The 20,337-nt window shown below is 41.4% G+C and overlaps 1 protein-coding gene and 1 long non-coding RNA gene across 4 annotated transcripts in view; both read right to left on the bottom strand.

Moving 5' to 3' along the window:
* Positions 1–1,495: 1,495 nt before the first annotated feature.
* On the bottom strand, positions 1,496–3,905 carry LOC109973618 (uncharacterized). Of its 3 annotated transcripts, none has more exons than XR_002276846.1 (3): positions 3,661–3,905; positions 2,921–3,051; positions 1,496–2,216 (listed from the first exon to the last, which is right to left on the bottom strand). It is a non-coding gene; the product is annotated as an uncharacterized LOC109973618 (long non-coding RNA). The 3 variants fall into 3 exon arrangements; XR_002276847.1 differs by having other exon boundaries at positions 2,934–3,051; positions 3,634–3,902; XR_002276845.1 differs by having other exon boundaries at positions 2,934–3,051; positions 3,661–3,748.
* Positions 3,906–6,064: 2,159 nt separating this feature from the next.
* Positions 6,065–20,337, bottom strand: part of LOC109973619 (ataxin-2-like protein) — a 21,486-nt gene continuing 7,213 nt past the window's right edge. The window contains 22 exon segments of the mRNA XM_020623355.1: positions 6,065–6,679; positions 8,215–8,371; positions 8,505–8,684; positions 8,772–8,881; positions 9,904–10,039; positions 11,791–11,972; positions 12,787–12,850; positions 13,358–13,492; positions 13,686–13,755; positions 13,862–13,964; positions 13,967–14,213; positions 14,832–14,893; positions 15,035–15,115; positions 15,241–15,354; positions 15,444–15,530; positions 15,641–16,092; positions 17,072–17,320; positions 17,573–17,664; positions 17,875–17,996; positions 18,454–18,613; positions 18,750–18,821; positions 19,606–19,662. Of these exon segments, the coding sequence (XP_020479011.1) occupies positions 6,630–6,679; positions 8,215–8,371; positions 8,505–8,684; positions 8,772–8,881; positions 9,904–10,039; positions 11,791–11,972; positions 12,787–12,850; positions 13,358–13,492; positions 13,686–13,755; positions 13,862–13,964; positions 13,967–14,213; positions 14,832–14,893; positions 15,035–15,115; positions 15,241–15,354; positions 15,444–15,530; positions 15,641–16,092; positions 17,072–17,320; positions 17,573–17,664; positions 17,875–17,996; positions 18,454–18,613; positions 18,750–18,821; positions 19,606–19,662 (2,982 nt within the window). The 3' untranslated portion in view covers positions 6,065–6,629.

Raw genomic sequence — 20,337 nt, 5'->3', positions numbered from 1 at the left:
GGGAGTTTAGTGTTAGCGTGTGGCGTTAGCAAAGCTCTGCTAGCAAGAAGCCTTTCGGGCTGAAGACAAACCAGCCATGTGTCCTCTGATTAGTTCTATATGTGGTCAGCCTTCCGATACCCTATTGTTTTGGTTTAGCATGTTCATTTTAACAATGAGGTTAATTTGTTTATTAAAACGTCGTTCTATGAGATTTTGGCGGTAACTAGCCACCTATCCCCCGTTGGCTCTGTAGTCTGACTGACAGCGTTATGGGAAGTGTTACATATCTAATATATCTGGACTAGATTAACGTTAGCACCTTCTTGTTTTAAACACCCAACACGTTCACTAATGTTTAGAGGACACTGGTCTTTGACACGGATTTCTTTGTTGTAGTGGACAAACCTTTTTAGGTTGGTACGTGAGTAAAGAGGTTTTCTGCCACGTCTGTGTGAGACGGAGCCTCCGTTTAGACTGAAGTCCAGACAAACCATCAGCTATGTAGAGCTTTTAATTATTACAGGTTTTCTCATCCATTGTTGGCTTTTTCCGTTCCCCACTTAGGCGATCCTTAACCAAATGTCATTCTGTGTCCAGACAATCATCATCAGCAGCAGCATTCTTGAGGACATGCACAGAGATAGGCAAGTTTGTTTATAAATGGACCATTTATTATTGAAATCAAAGCTTTACAAAACTTTTTTTTTCTTTTGCAGGCTCTCCATCCAGCTCCACCAGCTGCTGAGGTTTTGGCCAAGATAGGAAATACCAACTGGTGGGATCATCAAGGTAGAGTACCTCACATCTTCTCCATACTGCACGGAGAAGATGTGAGGTACATCTGCTATCATGATCTCCAGCTCAGCCGAGGAGAGGTCTGTTGGGTCCATCAGGAACATGTTGACATCTCCCACCATGCGCTGCTCCACTTCTATACTGGGATCTGCCCATCGCTGCTTATCCAAGATGATGAATGTGCACTCTGGCAAACTGCTTTAGAGGATGAATAAGAGCATGTTCGGTGTGTACATTTACTGCAGAAGAAGTCTTACTGTCATCATCTTCCCTCCAGCTCCCCTGCATGTCGTATATAATATTAATCATTTTTGGGCTAGCCCATGCTACAAGGGGCGTCAAACCGTGACGCCACCCGATAAGAAAGCTTTGCAGCTGCTCTATCGTTTAGGCAAAACATGCGGAAAAGTCAAGGTGCGTGACTGTTGTTTTCGTGGTGTGTACTAAAACAATTGGACATAACCTTACACATTAAGACAAATATTAAGACTAGCATTACAGTTGACACTAACAGCAGTTTTCCTGTAACCTTGACGTGCCTGCAGTCTGCACTAAACATTCATAGACAACAAATCTCTGAATATCTAACTAAAAAATAACCTAACAGTGTTTCATAAATTGAGGGTAAACATGAGTGAATGTTCTTTATAGGCTTGATGGCGATGAACCCAGCAGTCTGGCCTTTCCTTGCCACCAGTAATTCAGAGACAGCATTTCAACATGTGGTGAGATGACATCTTTCAGTTTTTTCTCCCCCTGATTTTGTCCAAATATTGACTTGGAACTTTGCAGTCTGCATATAAAAGTATGTTTACTGCCCAGGTACAAATGTGCCTGCTAAAAGCCTTTTGCTTCAAGATTAAGCAAACCCATCAAAACCAAAACAATGGATTGAAATTGTAGAGCATATCATGCTTAACTAGCTTTTTCAGTTCCCCCTTAGGTGATCCTTAACCGGATGTCACTGTGGCCAGACCATCGGCAGCAGCATTCTTGAGGACATGCACAGAGATGGGCAGGTTTGTTTATAAATGGACCATTTATTATTTAAATTGAAGCTTTACAAAACTCTTCTTTTGCAGGCTCTCCATCCAGCTGCCAAAGTTGGAGTACCTCACATCTTCTCCATGCAGTATGGAGAAGATGACTCCACCAGGAGGCATTTCCCATCTTAACCGAAACCTCAGCAGTGTTTAAAGTGATTTTTCCAGGCTCTGCTGTTTCTTTAATAAAGCTCTTGCAACTGTAAAATGTTCTTGTTCTGATTTTTAATGTCTGAGATGGCAGGCACTGGATCAAGTCTCCTAGTTCTTCACTCTCCCTAGTGAAGAACTATGAGTCCAGTGCCCTTTAAAAAGGGGCCCCCACGTGGAGAAATGTCTTGTCCACCAGGCTTTCATGAGGGTTGATGGCTTCAAGGCAGGGGAACGTGCACAAACCTGTTACAGAACAAAAAAAAAAGTGGACACTCCTCTGAAACATGCAGTGTTTAAATATACAAATAGTTCTACAAGGTAGACTGTAGCAAAGTTGTCAGCTGACTGAAAAGCAGTATCACTATAAAGCCTGGAGAACTGTTTAACATATTGATATGTAGTTAACTGCACAGCTGGATTGAGTCATGTTTCTGGCCATTTGGAGGATCAGAACCTGTACAACAGCTTACACGTTTGTCCACAGTGAATTTAAGACAGTTCTACTTGCATGCTGTTTCACTTGAGAGCAATGGTCAATCACTGTTTGCCATAAACATTACAGATAAAACTTTTTGCTAAAGCAATACAGGCTCTGAAGTTTTGGTTTAAAGCACAACAAAGCTTTATCATACAGTAAATGAAACTGTTACACTAAAGTTCATTCTGACCCTGTGGACAATTGCAGAGTGAAAGCACTAATAAAGACACTAACATGCACACCATATATCAAACTAGCTTTGTCAGTGGGGGAAAAATGGGTCAGATTCGAATTAAATGTGTTAATTAGTGTTAGATTTGAGCATTTTCATTACAATCAAGACTGCTCAAACACTTTTGAAATTAGTTTGTCAGGAAAAAAGAGCGGAGACATTAGTCTGACCTGAACCCATCAGTACTAGTATAGTACTCTCACTTGAACCAACACAACTTTAAAATATGTTTCTCACCTCATCAACTCACCATTGACGTCCATATGTAGGAGTAACAGGGGCCCTGAACACTGTCGGTCCTCCTGGCAACACGCCCAAGGCTGTTTAAGCTGTAGGAGTCCCATATTCTTGTCCATGCGTTCTGTGGCCTATTGAAAGACACATGGGGGGAGTTAGTCCTATAATGTCTGTCCTAGTTATAACAATTACTCTGATCACATAAACCTGTACAAACTAACTGTGACTACTTTAACTTTTGGTAAGTTAGATATATTTCTCTACTAATGCCTTTGCGCTATTATTTAAGCTAAATTTTAAATGCAGCACTCTCATCTGTAACAAGGCATCTCAGTAAAAAGATGCCGACCGGTTTTGACCTCACCGGGTCTTCATCAGGACAGAAACATACAGGTGCAAACAATTTGATAAGTTTCTGTGCTGATGAAGACCCGGTGAGATCAAAACCGGTCGGAGTCTTTGTATTGACTTCTCCTAGATCGAGAAGCTTTCACAATTAGCCTGACAACTGACAGGCAAAGCAAAACAAAACAGTAGTTACCCTTGAAAACTTTCATGCTAGCAGAGGTTTGCTAACGTCCTACATTAGCATTAGGCTAACGCTAGATAAAGTATCCCACCTGGAATAAAAAAACATAAATTTGGACAACTGTGTTAACAGCGAAGCACCTGCGCGCTGGCTACATGCAAAACGCAACACATGAAATACTTACTGTGATTTCCTACAATTTTCGCCTCACCTAAGTAGCAGAACAGCTCCCGCTCCTATCCATCTTCAATCTCCACCACAGCCAACTTTACAGAACTGCCTCCGGAAATTAATTTAAAGAACCCAGCTACCACCTGATTGGACAATTTGACTCTGCTCTGTGATTGGACTGTCACTGTCCAATCAGATTCTTCTTCTTCTGTTATTTAATGGCGGTTAGCAAACAGCTTGAAGTGCATTACCGCCACCTTCTAGACTGGAATGTGGATCAGAACGGCTCCTACCTACCACTATTAGAAAATAACCTCACTCAGTTCACATTATATCATCTTGCTTAACGCTGTGCTTTCTAAAAACCTAATAGGTGCTCTGTATCCTTATCCCCTGATCTGGACCAATCAGATCCAGGTGTGATTCACACTAAACCTCAGTACTTCTCAACAGAGCTGTATGTGCAATTTGCTACTTTCTGTCTGTACACAGATGTTCACAAACATGCTTTTTTCAGTGTCTTTGAGTAACAATTTACCAGTTTTATTCACCTGTTCAAAAACGTTTTTACGTACAGATCTTTTCTACACATACTCACAAAAATTGTGACCATGTACATACATTGCTATTTGTACCACTAAATTGTCATTCACTTGACTAGCAGGCAGTAATGGGTCACACTTGTTAAGATTGGTGAAATGCTGTGTGCCACCACTAAAGGGCAGCCTTACTATTAGTGATGGCTGATCGAGGCTTTGTTGAAGCTTTGACACAATTTTAAAAAAGGTTATGTAGTGTATATCTAAACAGTACGCCATCCGGTGGTCAATAAAGTGAAGTGCAATCGAGACGTGTCATTTATTGGTTCATGGATTGTTTGGGATTTGATTCGCCATGCACATTCCTGTTCGAGTACACTACATGTTTGTATGGTTTCAAGCTGACACAATAAAATATAAAATAAACATGAACTCACGTTGAAGACCACGTTTCTGACGTCTGATTGCTGTAGGCTATAGCTACATATATACTGTACATGAAGCACCACCAGTCCCAACCACATTACCACATTTACAGTTTTCAGCTGCTTTGGCAAGTCTAGCAACACAGCTTATCACATGCTATCAAATGTAGTTTATATCTAAGGAATCAGAACCGAGCAATGTATCCATCCTATTATTTTTAGTCAACATAGGATAGTACTGAATGTTAGGAGCAGTTTACTTTTCCTGACAAACACAAAAAATACTATTTAAAAGTTTATTGTGGAAGTCATCTTACAACAAACCATACACCTGCATCAATCCCATCCATCCACTGTTGCCTGCATTCTCATGCCAGAGGTCTGTTGGGTCCGTTAGGAACATGTTGACATCTCCCACCGTGCGCTGCTCCTCTTCTATCCTGGGATCTGCTCATCACTGCTTATCAAAGATGATGAATGTGTATTCTGGCAAAAAATATAAAGTCAAATTAAACAGCTTTTCTTTAAGTAAAAGTTGAATGATTTTACTAGTCTCAGAAAGAATTATGTTATTTTCACATCATATCCAATGATTACCAGTTATTTATAAACACTTTAACCTAACAAATCTGATGGATGATGGTATGAATGTCTGGAAGGAATGATTTGGAAGCCATAAGGACAGAACTTGTAATAAGATAGAATATATATACACAACACAGAGATCCAGAAATCAGGATCTTGTAATAGGCTAGAATATATTGGTTGCTATTCAAGAAGACATTCATTCCATAATCACACGAGACTGAGATTGGACAGAGATCTAAACTACACTCCCAAAATGACTTATGCCCTGATGGGGAACTGAACCCTGACCTGCTGTACCAAATACAGTGGTAATTGGTTAAAACAGAAAAATAAAAATTGACATAGTACCACACAAACGGTCACACAGTAACACACACACACACACACACACTAACAAACCACCCAAAATACACAGTGCAGTCAAAGCAATACAGTCACACAAACACAGGTACAAGTAGCACAGTAACACACCCATACATACACACATGATCTGCCTTCAAAATATGTCAGATGTCAGTAAAAGCTATTCTTTTAGAACTTTAAGCCATTTAATTTCTACCTCTTACTTTGGGATTAAGCTTTCCACTGTTTTAGGAATGCTCTCAAGCTCTCACCTTCTTCAGATGAGGAAGTTAAATTCCCAACTTTAGTTCTTCATTTCATCTTCCATAATTATTCAGCATTGCATCTCAGCCTTCAGCTGTTTCAGCAATGCATCTCAGCATTTTCAGGGCAATTCATCAGCAATCGGCATCCACATGCATTTTCTTCAGTAAATGCATTTGTCTCGTTAAAAATACATTTCTTTCAATATAGTTCTTAACTTTATGCAGGGATGAGCAAAACTGTAACAGCAATACTCCAGACATGCACAGTTATTAACACAATAAAAGAGCTTTGTAGTTGAGTTGAAAACTTTATTTTTGGTCATTGTTTTAATATTTTTTCCTTGTCCTTTTTTATTAATTTTTTTTTTCCTACAGGAGAGAAGGGGTGGTATAACTACTAGACTGAGTTAAAAAAAGAAAAATGATTTGCTAAAAATTCCCTCTTCTCTTCAAAACCCTCCTTTCATGCTGTGTATGCGAGAATCCTGCAACAGTCTGCATTTCTGTTCGTGTCTTGGTACTTTGCAAAAGCCTGCAAAGCTAAGACACATTTGTGGAAGATAAAGCATCTGCTTCCATTTTTCATCTTGTCTGCCCAGCAAGGTGCCTCGTGTCTTTGAAAAGGCTAGAAGTTGGAGAGAAGAACAGGGACACTGCTGCTGTCGTCTGCCGCCTTCATCACCAGCATTAAATATAAAAAGGCCGTCCTCATCTCCTCAATGTTTCTACTGATGAAGAACATTACAGTAGAAGAATAAGGTGCCGTTGTTGTCCCTTCCATTCAGTCTGGGCCTCGTATCCAGCAGCAGTGGCTCATTCCTGGGGACAGCTGGGAGTGCCTGGAGTGGTTTAATTTCCAGATGGGTGGAAGGGAGCAGGATGTGTTTGTACCTGCATCGCTGTGGGAGGTACACAGAAAACTGTAAATTCTACACACTTACTTCTACACACATACAAGGAATCGCTATCACCTATACAGTGAGGAACAGAAATATTTGAACACCCTGTGATTTTGCAAGTTCTCCCCAAATCATGGAGGGGTCTGAAATTCACATTGTAGGTGCATTCCCACTCTGAGAGACAGAATTAAAAAAAAATTTCAGGAAATCACATTGTATGATTTTTAAAGATTTTATTTGTCTTGCACTGCTGAACATAAGTATTTAAACACCTGAGAAACAGCAAGAATTCTGGCTCTCAAAGACCTGTTACTGTGCCTTGAAAAAGTCCACCTCTACTCCACTCATTAATCTAAATTAGTAGCACCTGTCTGAGCTCTTTAAAGACACCTGTCCACCCCACAGTCAGTCAGACGCCAACTACTACCATGGGCAAGACCAAAGAGCTGTCAAAAGACACCAGAGACAAAATTGTGGACCTCCACAAGGCTGGAAAGGGCTACGGGGCAATTGCCAAGCAGCTTGGTGAAAACAGATCAACTGTTGGAGCAATTGTTAGAAAATGGAAGAGGCTAAAGACGACTGTCAATCTCCCTCGGACTGGGGCGCCATGCAAGATCTCACCTCGTGGGGTATCACGGATGATGAGAAAGGTGAGGAATCAGCCCAGAACTACAAGGGAGGAGCTGGTCAATGACATGAAGAGAGCTGGGACCACAGTTTCAAAGGTCACTGTCGGTAGAACACTACGCCGTCATGGTTTCAAATCATGCATTGCACGGAAGGTTCCCCTGCTCAAGTCATCACATGTCCAGGCCCGTCTGAAGTTTGCCAAAGACCATCTGGATGATCCAGAGGAGGCATGGGAGAAAGAAGGGGACAGGACGTCTGCACCGTATTGAGGAGAGGATGAATGGGGCCATTTATTGTGAGATTTTGAGCAACAACCTCCTTCCCTCAGTCAGAGCATTGAAGATGGGTCGTGGCTGGGTCTTCCAACATGACAACGACCCGAAGCACACAGCCAGGATAACCAAGGAGTGGCTCCGTAAGAAGCATATCAAGGTTCTGGAGTGGCCTAGCCAGTCTCCAGACCTCAATCCAATACAACATCTTTGGAGGGAGCTTCAACTCCGCGTTGCTCAGCGACAGCCCCGAAACCTGACAGATCTAGAGGAGATCTGTGTGGAGGAGTGGGCCAAAATCCCTGTTGCAGTGTGTGCAAACCTGGTCAAGAACTACAGGAAACGTTTGACCTCTGTAATTGCAAACAAAGGTTTCTGTACCAAATATTAACACTGATTTTCTCAGGTGTTCAAATACTTATGTTCAGCAGTGCAAGACAAATAAATTCTTTAAAAATCATACAATGTGATTTCCTGAATTTTTTTTTTTTTATTCTGTCTCTCAGAGTGGGAATGAACCTACAATGTGAATTTCAGACCCCTCCATGATTTCTAAGTGGGAGAACTTGCAAAATCGCAGGGTGTTCAAATATTTCTGTTCCTCACTGTACATGTTCAGCCATGTCATACCTTGTGGTATGTAGAAGTGTTGGTGTGCTCCCTGCTGAGGTCCATGCTGGGGCACTGAGCCAGGGCCCTGCTGAGGGGGCGGCTGTAACATCACTAACTGGGGCTGACCGTGGTTTGCTGAGTGGTGGGGACCTGACATGGCTCCTTGTACATGGGCCTGGAAGAGGGACGGACAAAGATTAGATCAGAGTCAAAGGTTTCTGGCCCTGTTTGGCTCAGCACGTCCCTAAAAGTACACCTGCCAAACTAAATGTTTTCAAGCTTTGAAAGACAACACCATAGAGCCATACCTGTGCTATCTGTCCCAGGGGGTATGAGGGTGGGATGCCCTGGTGACTGTGGATGCTGTAGCCCTGAATGGGGTAAGAGCCCTGTGGAGACGTGTGGCCTGGTGGCATGCTGGGTGGGGTGGGAGCTGATAAGGGACCTGAGTGGTACAAGGATTGTGGCTGTGGGCCTGACTGGGCATTCTGAAAGAACATTAATAGAGACAATATGGTAAATTTAACTAGGTATCTATAATGGGAAATATAGCAGTCTTGTACAGGGTATCTCACCTGTCCAGGGCTAGGTGCAGCGTGCTGGGGCGGGGGCTGGTTGCCTGTCGGGGTACTGGAAGGCTGTGGCTGATGCACTGTACCTGAGTGGTGGGAGAAGGACTGTGGGGCTGCACAAAACAAAACAAAACAAAAAAAACAGTACTTTAAAAGAACCATTCTATCAAGTTTTACTTTACTGTGAATGTAATGTGAGACTCTTGACAGGATTGAATTTACCAATAATAATATGCTTCCTATCAACAACTGATAAACTGCGAGTACCTTTAAGTGTTTTAACCAAGGTCCATAATCAGGACATTGGACCTCATTCACAAACCATGTGTATGAACAAACCTGTGCTTAAACAATGTACACACAAATCCAGGATTTATCAACATTTTCTTAACTAAATTTGTTCTTTAATGAAGGCCCAGCTGTCTTAAAAATGCAGATTTTAACTAAAACCACACTAACTAAAAAGGCTTTAATATAATTACATATAAATATAATTTAAAATTAACCATCAACTTACTAATGCATTTGCCAAACGTAGCCTATTAAATAACCACAAAATTAATGCCCTTTCATCCTCAATCAGTTATAAGTAAAATATCCAAATATTGTGGCCACTCTGTAGCCGAGTGGTTACGAGGCAGTGCACGAAGAGGTGCAGTAATTAACAAAAGGCAAAAAAAGCCCAACAATATATCTGTAAAAAAATTATATTCCCAGTTCTAGCTAACAAGTAGACCATGTAAAATCATATATTGTTTGTGACTTGGCCCACAATCATCAACTATTCCTACTAATTTCTAGTGCCATAAAATTACACATACATAGCCAGTGTTAAGTGGTAACCACCTGGCTAATTTGCAGCCTCTTAGAAGGCTACAGGATACAGAAACGATTCCAATTTGCTTCCAGCTTAGTGTTAAGATGGCACATGGAGCCTTGCTGGAAGATGTTGCAGCCCGTTCCTTCAGGAGAGAGCGTAAGGTATCAACATTTCTATGTATATATTAGTGAATGAGGCCCATTGTGTAAAATCCCCTAATAAAGTATGAGAAGTAGTGTGATTTGAAATTTTTGAACCTTGCATATGTAAACATTTTGTTTCTCATTATCAAGCAGGAGAATTGGTTCCACTCACCATAGATGCCCTGCTGTGGTCCCTGAGGGCCGTCTCCCTGTGCAGGAAACTGGGGGCCTCCTGGGGGACCCAGGGCTGGTGCACCTGCACCTTGACCTATCATCCTGGCTCCACCCTGCAGCATGGAATACATTGGCTGCAGACAGGAGGAAAAGACAGGAACAAATAAGCACATTTTCTAATTTTCCTATTGTTTTAAATGTGGAAGCAAGATAGCAGCTGTTATGATTAACAAGCTCTCAGAATTAGATGATCCTACTTAGCAATTAGGTTTCTTTTAATACACTGTGTGCATAATTATTAGGCAAGTTGTATTTTTGAGGATTAATTTTGTCATTGCACAACTACAGTGCTCTTGGTCAATCCAAAATGTTAACAAACCCTCAAACCTGAACATTTAAGTAGTAAAAGTGAAGTTTTGGCTTTCTTAAGAGAATATCTACATGTACACCATTATTAGGCAACTATTAGTGTGCAGAATTATCATGCAGCTAAATAAAAAACAAAGATTTTCACCTGTTAAAGTGAGAATAATAAACAAACTCATAATTTACAAATAAACAGTTCTGAAATTCCAAACAGAAAACCTCAGTGACCAATCTAGCCACCCTTCTTTTCGATAACAGAAACAAGCCTTCCATTCACAGAGTCAGTCAGTTTGTTGATCTGGTCAGAATCAACTTTTTGTGCAGCCGCAACCACAGCCTCCCAGAGACTGTTCAGAGAGGTGTACTGTTTACCTTCACTGTAAATTTCCTGCTTAAGAAGGGCCCAAAGGTTCTCAATAGGGTTTAAGTCAGGTGAAGAAGGGGGCCATGTCATTAGTTTTTCATCTTTAAGGCCTTTACTGGCCAGCCACGCAGTGGAGTACTTTGATGCATGTGATGGAGCGTTGTCTTGCATAAAAATCAAAGTCTTCTTGAAAGATGCAGACTTTTTCCTGTACCACTGCTTGAAGAAAGTGTCTTCTAAAAATTGGCAGTAGGTCTGAGAGTTGATTTTGAGTCCATTTTCAACCCGAAAAGGTCCAACTAGCTCATCTTTAATAATACCAGCCCATACCAGTACCCCACCTCCACCTTGCTGGCGTCTGAGTCGAAGTGGAGCTCTGTGTCCGTTACTGATCCAACCACGGGCCCATCCATCTGGTCCGTCAAGAGTCACTCTCATCTCATCAGTCCACAAAACCTTTGAAAAATCTGTCTTCAGATATTTCTTGGCCCATTCTTGACGTTTCAACTTATGTGTCTTGTTCAGAGGTGGTCGGGTTTCAGCCTTTCTTACCTTGGCCATGTCTCTGAGAACTGAACACCTTGTACTTCTTGACACTCCAGGTAGGTTGCAGTTGTGGAATATGGCAGCACTGGAGGATAATGGGTTCCTGGTAGCTTCATATTTGATTCTTCTCAAATCTCTGGTGGTTAATTTGCATCTTTTCTTCTCAACACGTTTCTGGCGACCCTGGTGACTATTTGCTATAAAATGTTTGATAGTTCTGTGATCACGCCCCAATATCTTAGATATTTCAAGAGTGCTGCATCCCTGTGAAAGACTTTTTACAATTTTTGACTTTTCAGAGTCAGTTAAATCTCTTTTTTGGCCCATTTTTCCAGAGGAGAACATTCTGCCTAATAATTATGCACACCTTGATATAGGGTGTTGATCTCCTTAGGCCACACCCTCCCTCGTTACACTAAAACACATCACCTGATATGCATCAAGTCCAATAAGCGTTCAAGTTTATACTGCTTGGAGTTGGAAATTATGGATAAAATGATGATATGGTCAAAATACTCACTTGCCTAATAATTGTGCACACAGTGTAGTACTGCAAACATTCTGCTAACCATTTCAAAGTTGTATTACAAAAGAGGTTATTTGTCCTACCTGTCCAGGGTAGGGTGTCATGGCCTGGATGACCTGCTGCTGGCCGTACTGCTGCGGGTTGTATTGAAGGTATGACTGAGGGTAGGGGGATGCTACCAGAGGGGCCCCAGCTGCTGATGCTGCAGCTTGCAGCATGGGGGGTCCTGAAGTACCATGATCAGAGCGTGGGGCCACTACTGAGCCTAACGGAGGCAAAGAATTATCAAGACAATAGAAACATGTTCAAAACACTGCACATAGACCTACTGTGAGAGGCAGCTCTGACAATTGGTTTGTAAAGTAGATGTACATTTGTGCTGTACGTTAAAGCAGTCTGGTCCTTTGTAGTACAACTGTAACACACAACAAACTAATAAAAGCATGATTTAGTATGGCTTAACTGAAAAGCTTCAGTCTCAGCACTATGTTCTGAAAATGACTCAAGCTGCCTTTAAATATCTTCAGAAATGAGAAGGTTTATTTTAGAAAAGGGGTACGTGTGTGTCCATCTCACACGATCCAATATGTACCAAAACCAAATACATAAAACAGGATGTTTACTTCACCTTATAGATGCTGGGATGCACCTGACTTTCACTGAAAGGCTTCACTTATTTTGCGCCTCTGTTCCAGAGTCAGTATCATTTGTCTAAATCCCATATTATCAATAACACTAAGGGCATGTCCTTGCAAATTAAATAGCTTTAGTTATCGACTTTGACCAGGTTTCATTATTAGCCAATGTGCTCTGTAAGAATGGTGTAATGCACATGCACACTAGAGGCTAGAGCACAAAGAGAAGAAACTTGCTAGAGATCAGTTTTTGAACTCCCCATCTATTTGACTGTTTTTAATACAATAATTAATTTGGTTCGAATCTTTGGATTTGAGCAAAAGCAGCTGTATCTCTGACTCTCGTATTGATTTTCCAATACACACAGGTTACTCTTTACACCCCTATTTTAGAAGCCATTTTACTGGAAACAAATTAAAACAAGAGAGAAATGCTGCATTTACCTTTGGTCCTGGGGTATTTTCCCTGGCCGACTGTAGACATGGTGTACTGGTACATGGGTGGGGGCTGTGAGATGGAAATGATCAAGTACTTAACACAAACATTTTGAGATATACATTTAAAGTTGAAACAATTAGTCAACTAATAGAAAACTGGCAATGACTCTGATCCTCATTTAACTGCTTTAGTGTTTAAGTAAAATTCCAAAAACATCTCTGATTACAGCTTCTGAAATGTTTGCCTAATATTTACAATTCTGTTGTATTATATGATAATGAAAGAAGTGTCTTTGGATTTTAAATTGTTCAGACAAAATGGGACATTTAAAGAGGACACATTGGGCTGGATGAATAGACATTCCTATACTAGTTTTTGGCTAAACTAAACAATTGCTTGAGAAATGACCTTGGTAGAAATAACTGTACCTTTAAAATCATGTGCTCAAATGGCCACGTCTGGTATGAAAAGAAAGTCATTGTTCATGGCCTGGTTGTTACTTCCAAACAACTTGCAGAAATGGTTACATGTTTTTGATAAGAAACTGCTGCCCCTGTAAAGGTTTTGTTCATGTACCTGAACAGAATGAATCTGTGACACATAGGAGAGGTAAGGAGCATTATAGAGTGGCCCTTGTCCGCCTGGGTGCTGTAGGACCACTGGGCTTGGAGGAGTTGGTCGAGGTGGGGTTGGTGCAGTGTTGGGCTTTGTCTGTTAAGATAAGACAACCAGGGGTAAATAAACCTGCATCTCACTTACCCAACCACAGTTTGCTCTGTGTTCTTTGGCGAATTCCTACAGCAAAATCCACAGATCTTTGAACATAAAACTGATTGACTATAAAAGGTTTTTTCAAGCCTTTTTGTGCTTACTGAAGCACCAGATTTAACAATAATGAACTTACCATAGGTATCTGAGGTTTGATAGGGTTGAACTCTTTAGCATTGGGATTTAAGGTTGATTTCTTAACTTGGCTAAAAGATATAAAAAAGAAAAAGCTGTTTACACCATCTTAAGACAAAATTAAAAAAAACTCATATAGTTTACCAGGAGCAATCTCTCATCTTTTCTAAAACTCACTCTGCCACACCCTCTGCCCGCTCTGTTGTGTCAGACCGGACCTCTTCACTTCCTGGGGTGCTGGCTGGCTGTGGTGCGGCTGGTGACTGCCTGTCTGAAACAAGGTTGGAGTGGCCGCCGTTGTTGCACCAGTGGCTGCTGCATTCTCCTTAATGGGGTCCTCAGCGGGGGCAGGTGATGGCTGAGGTGGGGGCTGAGAGGGGCTGGGAGCTAAAGGCTGAGGTTTGGGCTCAGGGTGGGAGTCTGACGGTGAGGGCTTGGCTGCAGTGGACTGAGCGACCTCAGTGACAGCTGGAGGGGCTGCTTGTGGTGGAGAACTGGGGGAGCTTGAGCTGCCTCCACTTAGCTGGAGCTGGAAGAAAAAGAGAAGCAGATGATGATAGTAGTGATGAGATGAATCACGGGTGATGGCGGTGACAGCAAAGAGAAGAGAAAAGGAGATAAGATATAGCAAACATAAATGTAGCTGGGCTGCAACTACTTCCATTAATCTGATTACTTTCTCAAGTGTTTGGGGTCTATAGCCAGAAAATGATGAAAAATACCAGTAACAATTTTCTAAAGCCTATTTTGACGGGTTTGTCTAGTCAACAATCCTAAATAGATTACTATTTCACAAAAGGAGTAAGAAAAATAGCAAATGAGAGGCTGAACTTCAGTTCATCAAATTTGCATTTGCATTACAGAAACCCAAGACTAATGTAATGTGCAGCTAAGTTTGACACTAAGAAATGTTCAACCCAGAGTGTATCAGCACACTGTTCTGATCCTGAGAGCGCCCAGACACACTGTGCGGGCCAACTGGTATTGAATTCCTTGCAATTCGTGTACAAGGTCACAACCAAATAAATAAGACAAGTGATTTTTTTGAAGGGAAGTCAGACAACAGTGACATCTCCAGACATAACCTTTTGATTGGCTGCTGTTTTCCTTCATTTCACAGTTCATGGAAAGGTAACTTAATTCTCACCCTGAAACCCCCGGCAAAATTCCGCAGCTCTTCAAAATGCAACAATCGCTGAACTGAGGGAGCTAATGGAGGAGAGAGGAAACAGAGGTTAGTGAAAATGTGAAATTTTGAAAACTGCTAAATCAATTGATACTGTCAAAATACATGCACACAACCTATTTACAATATTTAATTGGTAACAAATTCTAGTCTTGTACACATACCTTTATTACTCTTGCCCTCCTCTGTGATGCCGGGGCTCTCAGTGGAGCGCTCCTTTGCAGTTGCACCAAGGATCTCATTCACTGTAGAGGGGGCAAAGAGCAAGCTCAGAATATATCTACTGCTCACCGCTACAAGAAAAAATGGTTTTTGACTTTGATTTTACACTTTTAAGTGCAATAACTATAGGCTCAAGGTGAGATAGTACCATCTACAGGGAAGAGAGGGGCGGGGCCAGACGTCTTCTGGGTAGGCAGGGAGACAGACGATGTGTCTAAATAAGGCGTGTCCTGCGAAGAGCCTGATTTAGGGGAGCGAATAGCTGCAAGGATACGATAAAGGTTAAGTTTTAGACAAAATCAACAACACAGGAGAGACTGAATAACAGCAGCTAGCTTGAGTTCATGTTACCTGTGGACTGAGTGTGCGAGTTTGGAGTGCGAACTGTCCTGCTCGACTGTGGAGGTCTCTGAGCTTTAGGAGATGTTCTAACAGAGACTTAAAGACAAAAACAACAACAAAACCTTTTTGTTTTCTACTTTCATTATGCCTTACCAACATTCATAGATACTGCTGAAATGCTTTTTGTCATAGGTTCTCACATTTACCTCCATTAACAGGCCTGCCAGCATCTGACAGGGAGTGTGGGAGTGACTGAGAATGAGGGACTGTGTGTCCATGTACGGCAGGGGGGTTGGTTGGGGAAGGGGCAGCAGAAGCAGAGGCTGGCGTAGGTGCTGGTCCACCAGGAGAGGCAGGTGTGTATGGGCTTGCAGGGCTAGAGCCCGGACCTGGGCTGGGGCTTCCCTGGGGGTGGTGGGGAGTGTAGGCCCCAACTCGGCCTGAGAGAGGGCTGCTTCTCTCTGACGGGGATACGGTGGTCTGGGGCCCCGAAGCAGAGGGCAAGGGGGGTCTCGGGGACGGGGAAGAAGATGACGGAGGGGGGAAGCGGTAACCTCCGCCTAGACGACTGTGAGGTGAAGGCCCGCCAGGACCCCTCTCGGCTCGCTCCCGGTTCATCTCTCTCTGACGCTGAGGTAATGGAATGTACTTGCCCTCCCTGGAAAAACAAAGAATACATGTCACACACAAAGAATACAGTGGTGACAAGAAATACTGTGCCATCTAAAATGACTTTTGTAATGCTGTTTTGTCAACAATATTTTCAGGGTCAAGAACAAAAGTCAAAGTTCACTTAGTAGCTGTTGTGGGACTTTTAGTCTTTCACATGATCTTGCCCTCAGAGGATGGAATGTGGCCAACTGAAATAATAGTGGGATAAACTGCAACCTCCAGCACAGCCACCAAACACACCTTTAGGTGAAATTTTTGTCAGCTGTCATTTCAGTGGTTAAGAATAAACTCAATTTTTATGAGACGTCTTGAAAATGTTCAAATTAAAAATCTGAATACCTACAATGTCTTGACAACTTGTCAAAACCCTTTGTCCGAGGGAGGTCATGTGATGCAATCAAAACCTTCAGAACTGCTAATAACTGGACTGAGGAGAGACTGTTTAGTCAATTGAAACCACATTGAAAGAAGTAGTATGTGTAACTGTGACTATTATTATTATTTTGCTTACTGGTTACAGCTTTTTTTTCTTTTTTTTTTTAAACCACACACTTTCCACATTTTCCCTCAACTTCTTCAGTCAGTTGTTGTTGACTTGTTGTCTAAGAAGTATAATTTTAGCAACAGAGATCACGATTTTAATGCTGTTTGTAAGCCATCTCTCTCATCACAAATGTCAGAACTACAACAGTTTCGTAAAGTCAGTCAGATGTGTTAGCTGCATAATCATTACCCAACAAAAAAAAAAAAATGACTGAGCTTGATATTTATGGAGATAAATAACTATCAAACCTCTTCAGGTACAATTTCCCATTATACTAAAAATAACAGAAAATAATGGTTGATGTGAAAGTAGGATAAAAATTTAATTCCTCATGTTGCTGCTGTTTATGAGGGTGGAATGTGAACTAATACCTGTTGAAAATCAAATCCTACTGCCCACCAGTATGAGTAGCCCTACTCACCTGTTGCTGGCTCCAGGGCTGTCTCGACCCCTTTCACGTTCTCTGTCACGGGGACTTTCACGGCCCTTCTCCCGATCACTGCTATCCCGCACCACAGCGCTGTACTTGTCCTCCTCGCTTTTACCCTCATCGTTTTCCAGGTTAACACGATGGTGATACTGGGGACTAGACTCAATCTCACTTGCCAGGCGAGCGGCACGTGCCTCCCTCTGCCGATAGACCTCAGAGTTGCCTTTTTCCAGTGGTACACTGGACAATGACAGATAATTGCCTGTTTCATTACCTTGATAACCACAAAATAAGGAACCACCGATGTCTATTCTACTAGCGTACCAAAAATCCACAAGAAATGGGAGAACCTTTGTGTGCCAAATCAAGTAGCATGGATTAAATCCACAGTAGCAACATGTTAGAACAATTTTTTCTACAATGTTTGGCTCGTCCTAGCAATATTAATTTTTCAGAAATTCCTGAAAGCAACATATCTGTATGGAAACTTACGTATACATAGAGAGGCTGGAATCATATGTTGATGTGACTCCATATTTTGCTTCATTGTAACGGAACATCTCATTGGCATCCCAGCCATTAGACTAGATGGAAAAATGGGGCAGTAAAATAAGTACTTATATTATCAGTGAATGACTGACAGCTTGTTACAAAAGATCTGAAGAAAAAAATAAAATAAAATAAAATCACACAACTAAGAGGCTGAATATTATTATTATACCAATTTTGAAACCAAAGGACATTTTATTTGATTTGATGGTTGGTTTGTTTTGAAATGTGACAAAGCAACTCACTGCATCATTGTCCAGATCGTAACTCTCTCCATTACTGTCTCCTCCCTCCCATCTCTGCAACACCTTCTCCTTGTGTTCTCCATTGACACGGCTGGAGCTGATGGCCGTGTCTGTGAATGTATCTGGTACCAATGACACAGCGTTACTCAGGACACAATGAAACACTCAAAGTGCCTCTTTTGCCAAAATTTTCAGTAGCCTGCATTCAGTTTTAATTTTAAATATTAAAAGGTTTCCATTTGTTTATTTTAATCATATTTCTTCCTCTTTTTATATTAATCTTTCTTTCCCACACATTATCAAAAAGTAAATTCAAGCCAGTGTCTTGACAGATGATCAACCTGGATACTCAACTTGTTACTCAAACTGCATTTTCAAACTTTCTCACTGCTTACAGGCCTTAGAAAACCCACTTACTATAAATCAAGGATGCTCTTAACATGGACACAATCTAATATTTACTTTCACACCTAGACCTCTTTCTTTAAGAACTAAATGTCTCTGTCACAAATGTATTGCAGGCTTGTATTCATTACTTTACTGCCCTAGTACCCTGATCTCCAGCATGTGTGTTTGTACCTCTGGTAGCATAGTTGAGGTCAACATCTCTGCAGATCATTGTAACCAAGTCAGAGGGGCTGAAGATCATAGTGTCAGTGATGTCCTCCCTCCGTGGATGAGCTGATGTCGAGACTTCCTCCCCACTGCGTTTGTGTACCGCATCCACAGCCAACTCACACTACAGAAATTAATCAACAAAAGAAAATGCCATATTTTTCTTTGACAGGACTTTAGAATTATAGTGATAGGATTATATGCAGTGCTTTCTTATATTTAGGGAAGTGTGTGCCATTTGCGCAACATGGGCTTCGTACCCGAGAACTTAGAGTCTTGAATATGCCTTCAAATACACTTCCATTCTTCACTCTTATGTCACAAGTGGAACCCTGGAAAAGACAAAGATTTTTATAAAATCTTCTGAACTGCAAGGTGATTCAAACACAAACTGCTATTTAAATTAGTAAAATATTCACAGTGTATCCTATATACTGTGAATATTTCATAGACACATCAAGCCCATGACACAGGGGGTACAGTCTGCCTCTTCACAAACAAAAGCAATATATGCTTGTTTTCCCAGAAGAATTAGCAGAGGGGGGGTTCTGTTTGCATTTGCATCGCCAATAGGAACGCTAAAGTGACATAATACTAAGCTGGCCGACTGTTAACAAATAACCAACATGCTCACAGTGGTTAACACATAGCAACATTACATTACCAATAAGTACTTTCTTTATATATTGCCAATGTTAATTATATAAGAAGCCACTAACTCTCTACAGAAGCTTCTGTTGGTGGACTGCAGCTCCCCATGCTGTTGGTGACGGCCATTGATTACCGTTTACACAGCTGATACGGATTTAAGCAGTGGTGCAGTAAACGTACACCTACATCACTAATGGTTCCTATTGTGTTTATAGAGTACCTACCCTTAAGTAGGAGCTACCATTATTGTTGCAAGTTCCTGTGGTGCCGACACACAGGAAAGGAAGTAATTGCTCAATAGTTCTATGAAAAAGTTCCTCTGGTCTGAAAGCACCTTTAGATAGAGGTAGGTTGCATCTTATCTCTGTCTGCTATGGTAAGTGCCAAAGGGGGTGATGCAAGCCATTAATTTTCTAGAATAACCATCATGTTCAGGGAAGGACACTGACAAGCCAAATGACTCACCACAACAGCTGTGAGGAAATGAAGCATTCTGGCATTGTTATAGACACCCTCAAATACCTGCAGATGGGAAAAGAACAATGTATCCATTAAGACAAAATTTTGCGAAAAAATTAGATAAAAATTGCCATATAGTGTTAAATTCAAAAGAACATGGTCTGATGCTGACAAAACGTCACTATGAGATTGTGTTAACCACTACATAAATTTAGCTGATCAATTTACAAGGGCAAGGGAACACTCAAGTGAGGAGTTACAGAAACCTCCTAATATACAAGGACGGGTGAGAACAGAACTTCGCTCTCAGATGACGCACACTTTTTCCTGAAATTAGTATTTTTAGACCAACTTACATTGTTTCCAACTTTTTAACATCGTGGCACTGAGCATACAGTTTACTCTTACGGGAACACACAGTCAGCGCAAAGTGCACATCTTTTGATAAGTAAGATAAGGGTATGGATTTCCCTGTTGAGGGAATCAAGAATAGTGTGTTAGCATTTAGGAAAAACTTTCACCCACATCAGACTAACTTTGGTGTGCTAGGTATTTTTAGTCAGATAAAAATTGGATAGATACTTTATCATGCCACGTGGACATCACTTTTCCTGACGGTTCCGTTCAATGTCGTGCAACTCCAAAAACCACATTCAGACAGATGTTGCAGACTACACCCCCTGATGTTGACTTGCTTTTTGATTCCTCAGCTGATGTTTGGTGGGGACTTGTGGACCA

This window comes from Monopterus albus, unplaced genomic scaffold, assembly GCF_001952655.1.
Source record: "Monopterus albus unplaced genomic scaffold, M_albus_1.0 scaffold297.1, whole genome shotgun sequence".
NCBI lineage: Eukaryota > Metazoa > Chordata > Actinopteri > Synbranchiformes > Synbranchidae > Monopterus > Monopterus albus.
The sequence above is the reverse complement of the archived record's forward strand: the minus strand, read 5'-3'. Positions and strand labels throughout refer to the sequence as shown.